Genomic DNA, 16,636 nt, shown 5'->3' with positions numbered 1-16,636 from the left:
CTCTAGATTCATATATGTCCAAATTCCTTTGGAAAAATAAGCCCCCACGTATAAGCTTAAAAACACTTCAAAAGACCAAGGATAAAGGAGGATTAGAACTACCTAACTTTCAGCACTACTTCTTAGCCAACAGGCTCCAATTTATCTCAGGATGGCTAAAACATACCCTCTTAGATGAACCTTGGCTAGATGTAGAACAAGCACTTTGCAATAATCTAGAGATTTCAGATCTACCATTTATCAGCTCAAACATTCAACGACATGAATGCTTCAAAAGCGTCAACATTAGCTCCTCTCTGACAGCATGGTGGGAGTTTCTGAAGTTGACAGAGTCTTCATTAATCCCATGCAAACGTACACCTATCTGGAACAACCCTGACATATTACAAAACAATAATATGATAAACTTTTCAGATTGGAGTGGTAAAGGAATCAAATATTTAGAACATATACTAGAAGGAACAGAATTTATTTCATTTGACAGACTAGTTACACAATATGGGATCAACAAGAAAAGATTTTTAGAATATCAACAAATTAAATTCATAGTAAAAAAAAAATTTAAACCGGGTCAAGTTGAACTACAAACACCACCAAGTGTGGTTCAATTTCTTACTCTTAAAACCCCCAAATTACTATCCAAAATATACAGAATGCTTTCTAAAATAGATGAATCAATATCACTTCCTATTGCAAAATGGGAAGCGGATTTATCAGTTAACTTAGACCAAAACTTCTGGTCTCAGATTTGCTTAAAAACCTTTCATCTAATTAGAAATCCCAGTCTTCAATTAATTCAATACAAAATACTACATAGAGTGCACTATACAGGTCATCGGATGTTCAAGATGGGCTTTACGTCTACCAACAACTGCTCACACTGCCAAACCAATTCACCGGACAATTATATCCACGCTCTTTGGTTCTGTCCACCAGTTCAGAAGTTTTGGCGCGAGATATGTGAAGACTTATCGAAGTGTCTGAAATGTAACATTCCAACTTCTCCTTTAGTGTGTTTGTTGGGCAGCTTAGATAATGTCACTTCAGAAAAGAATATAGCCCACATGGTTTTCACTGCCCTATGCATAGCCAAGAAAACAGTCCTCATGAACTGGAAAAATAAAAATAATCTTAATTCTAACCAGTATAGAAATTATCTATTAGATTACATTAGTCTTGATACAGCCTCTGCCACCACATCAGATCAATTGCTCTGGGCTCCTTTGATCAGCTCCATCACCTAGCGGGGGTGGGGGGTCATAGTTTGGTCCCACCTTCACTGTTGTGATTGGTGTGGGGGTAGGGACAGGCTTAGGGCGTCGGGGGGTTCCCCAGGAGCATCTTCCTTGGGGGGCTCAACCCGGGGTAGCGGTCATGGCCAATTAAGGGCTCTGTTGGCTCTTAGGTGACGGTTTCCTCGTGGCTGCGTGCAGCGGGGCTAGGGGAGGGTCTGTGCTGACGGACGTGGGTTACTGACCTGGTAGCCTGGCTGCCCCTGGGTGGGTCCGGGACGGGCGTGAGGTTCTGGGGGCGCTCCGTCTCTGGGCTGGGGCCCTGGCCGGGCCTCGGGGGCTCGGGTCCTGGTTGGTGTGTTGCTGGGGTTGTGGGCGGGTGGGTATATGGGGGCCCAGTCCTGGCGCAGGGCGCCGCCAGTGCATCGAGCCACCTGGGGGACTCTTCAACTGGTGGGGGAGGTTGTCACATCTTGCAGGAGCTTTCCTCTCCTCAGGAATTCTCTCTGCAGAAGGGGGAGATATAGGAGAGGTGGAGGAAGATCTCAGCCTGGGCGTCTATTGTCTTGTGTAGTCTGGAAGATGAGTGGATGATGGGGTGGGTGCAGTTTTCTCTGTAGTGGGGTCGGGTGGGCTGTCCCGGGCTCTGTGGGGCCGGGCGGCGCTGCTGCACTGGGCCCTGGTCCGGATGGGCCTGGGCCCCCTTTCCCTGGCGGGTTGCAGAGCATGGGGGTGCCTACTGGGGTCAGCGGGGGAGCTGGCCCCAGGGAGGGGTCACTTGCCCCTCCCTTTCTTCCCTCCCCATCTCCAGCTGCCTCCCTCTTCCCGCTCCACCACAATCACCCACACATGCAGGGCCTTGGGGTAGGGGTGTGTCACCAGGGTGCAGAGGAGGCATCCCCCCCCTCTGTCCCCTTCTGGCTGCCTTTGCCTCAATTTTATCTCACAACTTAGACATTCACATTACTCACACTCTCATAACACATACATATAGGATCTTGGGGGTGGGCTCACAACACGGACTCCAAATTACCATCAGGGTGTACACCTCACCCCTGGCGTCGATTTTAAATTTAAATACACGTAGACATTGAGGGCTATCAGGAGGGACTATGCGCTTACCTGCTGCTCTCTGGCAGGTAGCTCCATGCCCTCCTGGGTTTTAATTGCACCTTAGAACACATATACATCAACACTACATATGAGCGGGTAGAGGGAGGTTTGGAGTCTTCTCACATCCCCGGTCTCTGCGGCCTGCTGGAGCGGGGGGGCTAGGAGGAGGAGTTGGCCGTCCGACTGGGGTCTGGTGTGTGGGGCCTCCCTGCTGCTGCGGAGTCGGGGCAGTCTGCTTCTCCCCACTGCAGGGAAAAGGGTAACACCACCTGGGTCTGGGTGCAGTTTCCCCCTCCAGGGGCAAGGGTACCTAGACCCGGTTCTTAGAGTACGCTTGGGGAGTGTGATTGTGTGTACAGCGTCTCTTTATGTCTGTCTCCACGTTGGTTGAGTGTGGAGTAATTGCCTATGAGAGCATGAGGGTGGGAATGGATGTTTGTATTTGAGTGTGCCTGTATGTCTGTGTCTATATGTCAGGTTGGGTATCAGACGCCACCTCTCTGGGGACATCTCAGGCCCTCCAAGGTTTGGAGGCCTATCTCCCCCCACCACTTCCCCTGCCGGTGGCAGACGCCCTCAGACATGGTGGTTCTTTGTGTCCGGGGGTGGGCGTCCGGGTACACACCGGCTCACTCCTTGGTGGCTGCTTATCGGGGCCTGGAACCTGGGGCTCGCTCGGGCCACTTCGGGGGTGGGGTGCCCTCGGCCTCTCGGCCTGGGGCTCGGTCACTCAGGCACAGCTGGCTGCCGGCGGAGCTCACGGCGGGCACGTCACTGCAACCCCCCCTGGCTTCTGCTCCGCGGCTGCTGAGTGATCCCTCATCTGGGACTCTCCTCAGCTCTTTCTGGGACAGTGGCGCGGCTGCCCCTCTGTTGGTCTTCCTTGGTCTCTTGTGTTCTGGGGGCCTCTGGATGTCTGGAGTTTTGATCTCCTCCATACCTGCTTCATGCCCTGGATGATGGGACTGTGGCCCCCCACACCCTCTAGCAGATCATTACATTAAGGAACCTTTTAAATACAAGCGCGTCCATGCTCACAGGTGTACACACAGGTGATCACACACACAAACTACACCCTCTTTGGCTCCTACCTCAAAGCACACTGTGCGCTGTCGATCTTACGTGCTGCACAATAATGTTTAATATTAAGTATTTAGTGTTATATTCCCATATATCATTGTGATGTTGTTTATTCTATTACTCTCGTTTTCTTCTGCTTGTTTTCTTTTTTCTTTCCCAACAGGTGATCCAGGTGATCGATATATGTATTTTTTGTCTGCTTATTTTGTTGGTTTTTGTTTTTTGCCCTTTATCCCCGTCCCTCTTCTTCGCTGTTTTTTTTTTCTTCCCCCTCTTTCTTTCTCCCTTTTCTTTTCCCCTGTCCCGTATCTAGCAAGTAAAAAAAAAAAAAAATTAATAAAATAAAATAAACAATAAAAGGTAAATCAAATGGACCATTACGGCAAGGCTGGGATGGTCCATTTGGTAAAGTAAATCCGTTGGGCATCTTTCTTCGCCTTTAGACAATAATTCTGATGGCAAAAGAACCAAACGGGACAGGTTTAAAAAAAAAAAAAAAAGAAAGAAAAAAAAAAAAAAAAGAAGAATTTAGCACAGAAAAAAATTACTTGATTTTAAATATGCTCTACTGAATAAAGAAGAGTTGGACACATTCTGTTTTCTCAAACCACTCAATGGACTCCTCCCTCTTTCACCTTAAACACAGCAGATCCAGTTTGTCCACATGTTCAAGGAAGACTTTCACTTGTATTTAACACTTTCACCTCCCTCTTCTTCCTGCTCTTAAACACAGCACCTCCTCTCTGTCCACGTGTTTCCTCGTTCCCTCCCCTTCAGATCTGCACTTTGAAGATGGGTGTAACCAACATGTGTAAGAGCTGACAGACTCCATTCACTGCAGAAACATGTTGTTGAGATCAGAGCTCAGACTAGTTTCAGTTATAAGGAAGTGAAACTCACACAGTCACTGACACTGAGAGGAGAAATGGCGCAGAAAGGAGTTCAGCTGGACCGAGAAACCTTCTCTTGTTCCATCTGTTTGGATCTACTGAAGGATCCGGTGACTACAACCTGTGGACACAGCTACTGCATGAACTGTATTAAAAGTTTCTGGGATGAAGAGGACAGGAAGGGAATCCACAGCTGCCCTCAGTGCAGGAAGACTTTCACACCGAGGCCTGTCCTGGAGAAAAACATCATGTTAGCAGCTTTAGTGGAGCAGCTGAAGAAGACTGGACTCCAAGCTGCTCCAGCTGATCACTGCTATGCTGGACCTGAAGATGTGGCCTGTGATGTCTGCACTGGGAGGAAGCTGAAAGCCATCAAGTCCTGTTTATTCTGTCTGGCCTCTTACTGTGAGAAACACCTTCAACCTCACTATGATGTAGCTCCATTAAAGAAACACAAGCTGGTGGCCCCCTCCAAGAAGCTCCAGGAGAACATCTGTTCTCGTCATGATGAGGTGATGAAGATTTTCTGTCGTACTGATCAGCAGAGTATCTGTTATCTCTGCTTGATGGATGAACATAAAGGCCATGAAACAGTCCCAGCTGCAGCAGAAAGGACTGAGAAGCAGAAGGAGCTCGAGGTGAGACGACTAAACATCCAGCAGAGAATCCAGGAGCGAGAGAAAGATGTGAAGCTGCTTCAACAGGAGGTGGAGGCCATCAATGGCTCTGCTGATAAAGCAGTGGAGGACAGTGAGAAGATGTTCACTGAGCTGATCCGTCTCATCCAGAAAAGAAGCTCTGATGTGAAGCAGCAGGTCAGATCCCAGCAGGAAACTGAAGTGAGTCGAGTCAAAGAGCTTCAGGAGAAGCTGGAGCAGGAGATCGCTGAGCTGAAGAGGAAAGACGGCGAGCTGGAGCAGCTCTCACACACAGAGGATCACAACCAGTTTCTGCACAACTACCCCTCACTGTCAGCACTCAGTGAGTCTACACACTCATCCAGCATCAATATTCGTCCTCTGAGGTACTTTGAGGATGTGACAACAGCTGTGTCAGAGACCAGAGATAAACTACAGGACATTCTGAGAGACAAGTGGACAAGCATATCACTAAGAGTCACTGAAGCGGATGTTTTACTGTCATCAACACAACCAGAGCCAACAAACAGAGCTGGATTCTTAAGCTATTCACGTGACATCACACTGGATCCAAACACAGCACAGAGACATGTGGTATTATGGGATGGTAATAGAAAAGCAAAAGCAATTGAAGAAGAACAGTCCTATTCTGATCATCCAGACAGATTCACTAAATGGTTTCAGGTTCTGAGCAGAGAGAGTCTGACTGGACGTTGTTACTGGGAGGTAGATTGGAGAGGGGGAAACATTGATATAGCAGTCTCATACAAGGATGTCAACAGATCAAGGACATCATTTGGATATAATGGTAAATCTTGGGCAGTACGCTATGACACAGATGATGGTTATGAATTTTGGCACAATAAAGTTCAAACTCTTGTTTATGGTCCTGAATCCTTCAGAGTAGGAGTGTACCTGGATCACAGAGCAGGTATTTTGTCTTTCTATGATGTCTCTGAAACCATGACTCTCCTCCTGAGAGTCCAGACCACATTCACTCAGCCGCTCTATGCTGGACTTTTATTATTTGAAGGAACCACTGCAGAATTCATTAAACTGTAAAAGACAGAACAGGCAATTAGTATAAATATGTCTTTCACTTCCTGTTTCATTTTTATGGTTTCATCTTCACATAGATCATCTGTCAGTCACACTTTATGAGTTCTATTTTTACATCTTATTAATTGTTTTCTAGTTAATACTTGACTGTTTGATTTGACGCTACTCACTGTGTCTGTCTAGCTAAAGAATCTCTCACTGCTCATGATTTTTAGACATTTCAAGAATATTTTCCCAACTTTACTGATTTTGTGTTTGAACAAACTGAAGGTCTAAATCATCGCTAAAAGATGTTCAGGAAACAGCTTGTTGGAGATTTTATCTTTAATAAATGAAACTTCATAAATGTAGCTTATTCTTGTTCATGGACATAGTTTTATACAATTGGAAACAATTGCATTTTTTTTTCCCTCTAATCATGCCTATTCATGATATAGAAGTCCACAGTAATACAACAGGAATACTGTGTCATTAAACTTCATGTTACTCTTGTAATTGGGGAATCTGTAAAACTGTATGTATTATTCCTGTGTTATTTTCTCTTGGGTCATTACTGTTGTTTGTATTGTTAATTTTGTTCTGTCAAGTAAATGTATACTAACAAAATAAAATGAATATTGATGGAGTCATGTTCTTTGAACAGAGACACAAATTTAATGCAAATGAAACACTATATATATGCAAATAAACAATATATATGTTTGTAAAAGTTCATTAAAAAAATCTACTTACTAAGCAACCAAAATTCTCACAGACAAATGTTACACTGGATCACAAAATTGATATCAGAGGTTCCACAAGAAAAAAGAAACATAAACAAATTTTATGAATTAGCTTGCATAAATAAGAAAAGTGGTTTGTTTTATTCTTAATGTTTTTAAAAATTAAATATCTAAAAATCTTGTTTGAAAAAGTGAAAACAATAACAAAGGTCTTTAAATATTAAAATTTTAATTTGATCTACTCTTGATAAATTTAAACTTTTAGAACACTTAGACAAATACAAATAAGTCATTGCTGTGTAAATGAATATGTAAAATTAGCACTTAAAAACATGTATTTAAAGTGCCCACGTAAGATGAGAAATATAAAAGTAATGAGAAGAGCAGAGTGTGAGGTGGCTGAGCTGTCCTCTGAGGTGTGGTTAAGTTTATCATACAGTTTTGGTCTCCACACCTAAATCTTTTGTTTAAAAACCTCTCACCTATTTACCTATAAACAGACTTCACATTGTTAAGCATGAACCACAATCTTTCTTTCAGCAAAGAATAGAATGTTAAATAAAGTTTGACCTGATACATACACGTTTTAATGTCTCAATATGAGAGTTGCTGTCAGACTCTGTTTTAATATAGACTACAGAGCCAGGTGCAGTTTGGACTTTGGCAGCATATTTATTACTTTACCTTTTTATTATCCTCAGTTTGAACTTTGCTGGAATGTTTTACCCCTCCAACAAATTGTAAAAGACTGATGCTTGGTCATATGGCCACACTCTATGCAGTTATTTGTGATTGCCAACCCGTCATATTGCAGTTTATAGCTATTTGTGCCCTGACTATTATAAGGTACACTGTATTGCCAAAATTATTCTTTTCATCCTTCTAAATCAATGAACTTGGGTGTTCCAATTACTTCCATGCCCTCAGGTGTATAACATTCAGCACCTAGACATGCAACCTACTTCTGGAAACATTTGTGAGAGAATGGGTCCCTCTCTAGGGCTCAGTTAATTCCAGCTGGGACTGGGTTCTGTTTTCTCCTCTTTTCTCAATTTGTGTTATCTGTTTGTGTTAGAGTGAATTGTTAAATGTTTGTCATTTTTATGCTTACCATCCATTTCTACATTGTAAAGCAATTCCACAGTCCCCCTCCCCAGATTCTTGAGTTTTTGGGTGAGGGGCTGTAGGTTTGATTACAGACACATCCTATCTGGAAGGTCTGTTTGATGTAAGCTTCCTGCCCAGCAGGAGGTCTCTCACACACACACACACACACACACACACACACACACACACACACACACACACACACACACACACACACAGTGCCTCGTCTTTGTAACCAAGGGGGGTTAAGAGGGGAGGTACGTGTTGTAAACTATTGTGTGAACTGTAACAGTTTGTCAATAAATAGCTGCGAGGGAAGCTGCTCTTTGAAGGACTTTGGGCTGGAGACAGGTTAGGAGCGTGAGCTCCAAGAGCTGGTTCTTGACCAAAGGCCTCCCTTGCGCAAGTAATCGATCGAACGCTGTTGCCTTGTTTTCTTTCATGATGAATAAGTCTCTAGAACTAGCGGGGTTTGTGGGAACAGACCCAACATTTATTTGGTCCTTCGAGCCGGAGCCCAACACATCGCCTCCACCGCGAGGGGAGGGAGAGGACGCCACCGCAGTCTGCTAGCAGCCATCGTCTGGGACGATTGACGAAAGCCCTGGTACTTTGCTTTGTTCCAGGCCGGACAGTTTGCGCCTGAACTCCCCACGGGATGGATGGCGATTGACGGGAACCAGAGACTCTTCCCATGAACGGAAACAACACGAACAGTGAGTACAGAAGGCCTTAGAGAGCGGCTACGTGCCCGTGCGTTAAAGCAGGTACGTGAGTGCGCAAGCTGTGCGTGTAGACGCAAGCTACCTGGCTTCTCCGCCAGTGTTTTAGTTTTTGTTTTATCTTTTTGATTTATTTAAGGAGGTTTAAAGAGGTTTCTCCACCGAATAGAAGGAGGGTAAGGACGGTTTCTCCACCGAAAGGAGGATAGAGCTCTATAAAGATAAAAAAGGTTCTCCGCAGTTAAGGGCGTTGAGTGTATGGTTTCTCCACCAATGGTAAGGAGGAAAGAGCTCGCCGCGGTAAGGGGGATTATAGGCCTAAAAAGAGTGTGAATGAGCGTATATGTGTGTGAGTGCCAGTAAAGTGAACGCAGCAGCACAGAAGTTAACCTAAGCGGTGTTAATGGAATTCGGTGACCTGTTGTGTACACGTAGCCTGGGTTTTGGTGTAAGTCGCGTTGCCAGTTGCAAACTTAAAAGAAGTCTGCCTTGAAAGAGAATGAAATACACTGCAAAGTTTTTTATTGGGCAGAACGTGTTGTGTGGATCGTTGAAGAATGAAGTGAAACTGTGCGCTAAGCAGAAGTGAGTGTGAGCGTGTCTGACGTCACGGTGTGTGTGAAGGTATCCAGCTGGGGCAGACGTGATTCTGCAGGTCACCTGCCCAGTGGACAAAGAAATAACGTAGTTGTGTGGTGAATGATAGCACGAAGAGTGTTTGGTGTTTCTCAGCCTGAAACAGCTGTAATGCTACTTTCTGTTTTGAAGGAAAGGACAGTTTAAAAAACAGAGAGAGAGATGTGTGTTGTTTTAAGCAGTGATGAGATTAATGAAAATGTGATGAGAGAGGAACACAAAAACATACAGAAAAATGCATCAACTATACTAACCCTACATGCATATACACAATAAATGATACTCATGAGGACCAGACAGCATCTTAAGCATGAGATTCTGTTTGTCATCTTGTCCAAGTCACTAGTAAGATGAAAGTGATACATAGACTAGTGGACTGAATATTATAGGAGGACAGATGGTTGCATCATAGAGGAAAACAGAATGCTGATGAGGGGTCTTAAATGAGTGAGCTGAGTGAGCTGATTGTGAGTTTCTGGTGTGTAAAGAAGTTTTACCATGGCACACATTTGGTTACATGAGGAGAAACTTATTATGTGATGAGACAACAGGGTTATGCTGTATGTTGTGTGTGGCTGATTGGATGAATGTTTGAGATTAAACTGGCTGTTGATTTGTCTTTTGTTACTAAGTTGAGCCTGCCAATTGGGTTGGTACGATTTATCCCCCTGGCATGAAAAACACGTGTCATGACTTAACAAGGCCTTTCTTTCCTTTGCTTTCCTTTATTTTATTTCCTTTCTTTTTATTTTGTTACTTTCATGGTGCACTGAAAGTTTCGTTTGATGATCTCTGAGCAGATATGCACGATTAGAACAGAAGCGCTATATGACTCGTCGTCAAGAAAACTGTTGCAAAAGTGAGGTTCTCCAAAAATTAAAATGGGCTCAGGAGAAAGCCACTTATTTGGGACAATCAGAAAACAAGTCCCTGGGAACTGACTGACGTAACACCATTGTGTGAAGTTAACCCCCACCTGACAAAGGTGTGGACGTATCTCTGTGTGTGTCTTCTGTTGCAGGAACAGAAGGAGACCACAGGAGGAAACTTGGGTCACATGACTATGTGAACTCTGCAAATTTAACCTTTTTTACTTTAAATTTTTCCTGTGTCTGTGAATTCACCATGAGTGTGTTATTAACTACTTTGTGTTGCTCACAGAGATTACTGTGAGAAAGAGTGTATACATAACATTTATATTTCTTTTTACAGCAGATGGTTAATCATGTGATTTGATCATGTGATTTATAACAGGACACAACTTAATGATGTTTTTCTATCACAGGATTACTAAGATTTTGTGTGAAGAAAACTGTAGTTACAGGCTGTGTGTTGATGATTAACTTACACTGTGTTGGAGAAAATATGAGTGTTATAAGGGAGAAGTGAATACAGTGTGACACTGTGTTTGAAACCAGTGTTACTTCTTTTTTACAGCATCTCTGGAATCTGGATGGCCGGCACCTGACCACCAGGATTGTTTATGTGTGTTGTTAATGTTTGTTTTTCTAAGAGTGCATGTAGAGGATTCAGCAGAAAACAGACAAGTGACATGAGAAAACAAATAAGAGATGCAGTGTTTATGGAATAGTTTAATATGGGCTCACTAGCTGGCCACTATTGAGCTCATAGTAAGTGGAGTGACAAACTTTAGGAAAGTCACCGATTAAATTGTGGAATAAATTGGGATGATTCATGATTTGGGACAAATTATGATAATAATAATAGTGATTTAATGACTGGAGAAAACCTGCACATGATATTTGTCTTTTATGCTGAATACTTTATTACTTTATTGGTTGAAAATGTGAAGTTTGATTTAACAGACGTTGTCTTCCAGGATACAGGCTCCAGGTGGAGCTGGGAGTTAAACAAGCTAAACATTTAATTGCCGACTAATGTTTTACACAGGGTTACAGGTTGGAGTGAAGCTGCTCCAAGGGACAAACCCTGGAGATTGTTTTAGGGAGACTGTGCAACATTCTTGTACATGTCTCGTTGGGGAGTTGACACATGGCAGAAGCCATGTGGCAAGAGGAGTGTCATTTTAATTTGCAGATGTCGTGAGGTGCCATGACGAGAAGGAGTGACTGAGAGGATCGTCCATAAGATGGAAGCTGAGGCCTGGAGAGAGTCTTCAGGAGGATCGGAGATCACCTTCAGCACAGAGAGCTGTGCTACTGAGCTTCCAGGAGATCGTCATGAGGAGACTCTGCACAGCGAAATCTTAAATGAGATAAAAGAGTTTCGATGTTGACGTTGAGGAAGACAACTAAGGTGTACGACGTGCTCTGCCTTTAAAATCTTCAGCAACGTTGAATCGTGAGAACCTGAGGGAACGTGCCAAGCTCCAAACAGTGACAGCACAGAGGAGGTCCAGCGATGGACTTGTGGTTCTGTGAACAGCACAAATGCCAGGTGACTGTGAAATAACTAACAGCACTTTTTCCACAAGTGAAGCCGTAACTTACTATCCTACCAGATTAGCTCTAGTTGCTTGTGTTTTACCTCCATGCGTGAGATCAATATGTGCAGCAGCTTAAGCTGTACAATGTTTCAGGATATAGTTTCACCTTTTTGACACTGTTAGTTCCACACGAGGTAGATGTCTACTAATGCAGACTAAAATTACATTTCTGTCACCTACAAGACGCTTGTCTTTAATGTTACTGTTACGTCAACCCTTTTTGCCAACAAAGGAAGAGGGCGCTTCTCATGAGTGTAGACAGCGCGTAGAGAGGGGTGTAAGCTGAGGGATGACTTAATAGATGTGCCACTTGGTGAGGGAAAGGTTTGGTTTGTTGATGGTTTGAGCTTTACAGCAGCAGAGGGACAGACTAAAACAGGTTTTACTGTAGTAGATAGTGAGAAAGTTATCTGTACAGGACAACTAGCATGTTTCATATTTGCTTGAGCAGCAGGGATGCTAGCTTTAACGGCAGCGTGTAAAACTGCAGAGAAATAAGATGTGACGATATACACTGATAGCCAGTATGCATTTGCTACATTATATTTCTTTGTGATGCAGTGGGTGAGACGAGGTGTGACAGCCTCTACAGGGAAACCTGTAGAACACGCCAAACTTTTGCAAAATCTGCTGGAGTCAGAGTTTTTACCCAGTAGAATTGCCGTTTGTAAATGTGCAGCACACATGTGAGGGAAAGATCCAGTTGCATTAGAGAATGCTTTTGCAGATAAGATCACAAAAGAGGCAACTTTAGGAGAACATGGTGTTAACATTTTAGCAATGCAACACCAACAGACATTGCCTATTATGCGAGGTGCACTGGCAGCCATGCAGGGCCACTCACCTACTGCAGGAAAACAGTTGTGACTTATAGAAGGAGCGAGCTTGCAGGATGGTGTTTATTATCTGTGTGATACACCAATACTACCTTAGAATTTGTATAAGACTGTTGCTATTTTGCGCCATGGGCTTTGCCATGTCGCAACAGGAGGGAGATGATGACAGCAATAGTTTATACTTTAAGATTAAATACCTGAGCATATTAGCAGATTAGATGCTTTAAATGTTCAAAAATAAAGACGTCTTGAGAACAAATGATCTGCCAGATGATTCTGTTTCTCCGCAGGAGCAGAATCTGAAGTCTGGAGATTGGATGTTGACAAGGCCATGGAGAGGAAGTGCTGGTCCAGTCCACGGTGGGAAGATCCATATCGGATGCTGCTGACGATGACCACAGCAGTGAAGATTGCTGAAAGGAACACTTGGATACATCAAGCGCACTGCAAGAAGGTAACACACTTCCTGGCCGACTCTGGGCGATGGTGAAAAGGCCAGCGGTACAAAGGGGGGAGTATATCTCTAGGACCTCTCATCTCAATCCTGGTGAAGAAACCAACGGATCCTGAACCCAACTTAGAATGGTTGGGAATGTGTTGTTCGCCTTCTTGTGCCTGTGGACCCAGAGTGGGATGACAGGAGCGCACTGGGACAGAGCAAACTACACCCAGTACCTGCATGGGGTTTTCAACCAACTACTGGTGGCAGTTTGTGAACACAACCACTCACATAAAGAACGAGACCAATGGTTATGCTTGTGATGCCACTGGCTACACATTCTTCTGGACTGTGGCCATATAGCATCACTGAGAGCGAGACAGTTTGTTTGGTTGCCTTGGCAACACATCCAGGAGTAAACATACTTGGGACACTGCCAACTTTTCAACTTCTGAACCTGAATGGACGGTTGATTCACCAGTAGCTGGGAGGGTGAACTGCTCTGGTAAGACAGACCTGCTAGTCTGACTCAAAGTGTCTGACTCGCAGCAGGACACTGAACAGCTAAATGAACTGGAAACAGGCCAGTTGCCTATGTGAATGAAGGGCAATGGATTAGTCCAAGTTGGAGATTTATCATGGAATTTGTACAACATCACCTATTCTTTGTGTCCTCTGCAAGAAGGATGTAAACAGAGAAGCCTTTTGTCTTCATTTACATCACGAACACTTCTCTAAGCTGGTTGAGGAATTGAGCCAAGAAGATCAAAACAGTTTGATCCAATTTCCTTTACAAAGCTTTTCCTGTGGTGACAACAGGACAGGAGAAGAGTTGTAAATGCGGATAATTTACTAGTTGACTCTAACCCCCACAGGATGCCTACAGTGAGAAGATTTGGGGGGTTGATAAAGTCATAAAGAAGGGTGTTGACCAGGCTACAGCTTTGAAGTTAGCTGAGAGCCACATGGACAAACGATAAAGTCAACTGATGTGTTTGAATGTCTATGTCTGTATACAGTTGGATTGTAGTGACACATGATTTTTTGAGTATGTTGATCATTCTTGTTTGACTGTTACATTCAGTTGTTTACTTGCAGGAATACATAATGAATCACACGACAGGAGTAGATGCACCACAAGGCTGGATAACTTGGTTAATGTCTGGTCCTTGGTGGCATCTTCTTTTGAAAATATTAATTCCTGTTTTTGGACTGTTGACATTTGATTTGTTTATGTATAGGATGAATTTTACCGTGTATAAGATCAATGCGAACTAAGATGATTCCTAATACATTTGTTAATTATGTACTTTTACAACAATATGAATTGACTGAAATGAATGACATGACAGAAGCCTGTGTATGAATGACGCCTGCACTGAAAATGTTAAGCAAGAGGTGCATGGATAAGAATATACTACATAGGAATAATTTGGAGCATAAAAATCACAAAACAGGAGGGAATGTTAGAGTGAATTGTTAAATGTTTGTCATTTTTATGCTTACCATCCATTTCTACATTGTAAAGCAATTCCACAGTCCCCCTCCCCAGATTCTTGAGTTTTTGGGTGAGGGGCTGTAGGTTTGATTACAGACACATCCTATCTGGAAGGTCTGTTTGATGTAAGCTTCCTGCCCAGCAGGTCTCTCACACACACACACACACACACACACACACACACACACACACACACACACACACACACACACACACACAGTGCCTCGTCTTTGTAACCAAGGGGGGTTAAGAGGGGAGGTACGTGTTGTAAACTATTGTGTGAACTGTAACAGTTTGTCAATAAATAGCTGCGAGGGAAGCTGCTCTTTGAAGGACTTTGGGCTGGAGACAGGTTAGGAGCGTGAGCTCCAAGAGCTGGTTCTTGACCAAAGGCCTCCCTTGCGCAAGTAATCGATCGAACGCTGTTGCCTTGTTTTCTTTCATGATGAATAAGTCTCTAGAACTAGCGGGGTTTGTGGGAACAGACCCAACAGTTTGTTTGTTTTTTAATTTCTAAAAACTGTTTTATATTAAAGTATTTTATTATTTTATGTATTTATGTTATTGTTGTTGTTGGGTTTTTTTTTGTTTTTTTAACTCAAACATGATCAGTATACACCCTTCACACTCCCTCTTCAGGCAGAGGAGGTACCGGAGCATCCAGGCTTGCTCCACTAGACTTGTATTCTATTATTTTAGATTCATATGGTTGCAAAATTGAAGGAGGTTCTCTGCTTCAGAGACTTTAAGAGGCATAAATGTGTTGTTTGTGGTTTGTGCCTCCTTACCCCTCTGATTTTTTTTAACCTTACACAGTCTCACTAGATTACTAAGGTGATGCTGAGAAAATGCTCCTGGTTGTCTCCCAAGATCCAGATTAAAACATAGAAGTATACACCCTTCACACTTCAGCCTTCAAAGAGGATCCAGGCTCGCTCCACTAGACTATTGAACTGCTTTATTCACCAGGTTGTCAGAAGACTGAACTCTGTTCATTACCTCCCACCTCAGCCCCCTGCCCCTAGATCGTCTCTCACACAAGTGGGATTCAAATCTTTAATGCTGCCGACTGTCTTTGGCACAGTTATTTCCACCTCTGTCATACCTGCTGCTCTTGGCCTTTCACACTTCTATCCCTCTACAGTTCACAAGCTGCTCTATTTATTTATTCTAAAATTAAATATATTAAATGGCCCACCCTGTATATCTTTTAGCACTGTTGTATTGTATTGGTTTGATTTTGGTATTTATACTCAGGAGTGTCCTTTATATTTTCTTAGTTATTCTTTCATATTAACATGAGAGAGAATCTGATATTTTGATTCTCCTTTGCCTGCCCCCCCCCCGAACACATACAAGTCTCCTAAATCTCTTGTATGTCCAACATCACATGAATAGAAGTGGTTCTTCATGTGGTCCAGTGTCTTTGTTTCTATTCTCTCCTGAAAATGTTGAGTGATTATTTACTTTTATAATTTCATTTATTATGTCTGTATGTCAGCGATTAATATACTTAATATACTTGATTGTGATTGTACTAAACAGGCGACACTAAACAATAGTGCCACTGGTATTAGATATTTATGAAAAATGTTATCTTAAACCACCAGGTAACACTGGGCTTGTCATTGCACGTCCATGCCTCAATGTTAATTTGTGTAAATGTCTATTTCTGTTCTGCTCTGTATGTATGCAGGGATGGCTGCAGGATGGAGAACATGCAGAAAAACATTGGCAGCAGGAAGTTCGCCTTCAGCAGCTTCCAGCTCCTCACCTTCCCCAAACTCTACAGACCTCCGGATTAAGTTTTTTAAATTTTAATTTTTTAATTATACATAGAAGGTAATCTGGGAGAGTGGAAACAAGGGTAACAAGACACAGCTAAAACTAATTAACTCTTTCAAAATTTTAAAAAAAATATTTGGACATGATTATAAGCAGTAGGCTGCATTCTGTCTATTTTAATTCAGTAAACTCTGCACTGTCTCCTTTAGAGTGAAAAAATCGAAGTCCAGCATAGAGCGGCTGAGTGAATGTGGTCTGGACTCTGTGGAGGAGAGTCATGGTTTCAGAGACGCTGTAGAAAGACAGAATACCTGCTCTGTGATCCAGGTACACTCCTACTCTGGAGGACCGAGGACCTGAGAGGACAGTTTGGACATTGTTGTGCCAAAATATATAACTGTTTTTGTCACAA

The 16,636-nt window shown here is 43.1% G+C and overlaps 1 protein-coding gene across 1 annotated transcript; it reads left to right on the top strand.

Moving 5' to 3' along the window:
• Positions 1–4,350: 4,350 nt before the first annotated feature.
• On the top strand, positions 4,351–16,244 carry LOC134623747 (E3 ubiquitin/ISG15 ligase TRIM25-like). Its single transcript, XM_065470189.1, has 3 exons — positions 4,351–5,296; positions 12,793–12,988; positions 16,136–16,244. The coding sequence occupies exons 1-3, from the start codon at positions 4,351–4,353 to the stop codon at positions 16,242–16,244; spliced, it is 1,251 nt and encodes a 416-aa protein (XP_065326261.1).
• Positions 16,245–16,636: the final 392 nt, after the last annotated feature.

This window comes from Pelmatolapia mariae, linkage group LG3_W (genome assembly GCF_036321145.2).
Source record: "Pelmatolapia mariae isolate MD_Pm_ZW linkage group LG3_W, Pm_UMD_F_2, whole genome shotgun sequence".
In the NCBI taxonomy this organism is placed as follows: Eukaryota; Metazoa; Chordata; class Actinopteri; order Cichliformes; family Cichlidae; genus Pelmatolapia; species Pelmatolapia mariae.
Note: the sequence above shows the minus strand (reverse complement) of the source record. Positions and strands in the feature narration are given on the sequence as shown.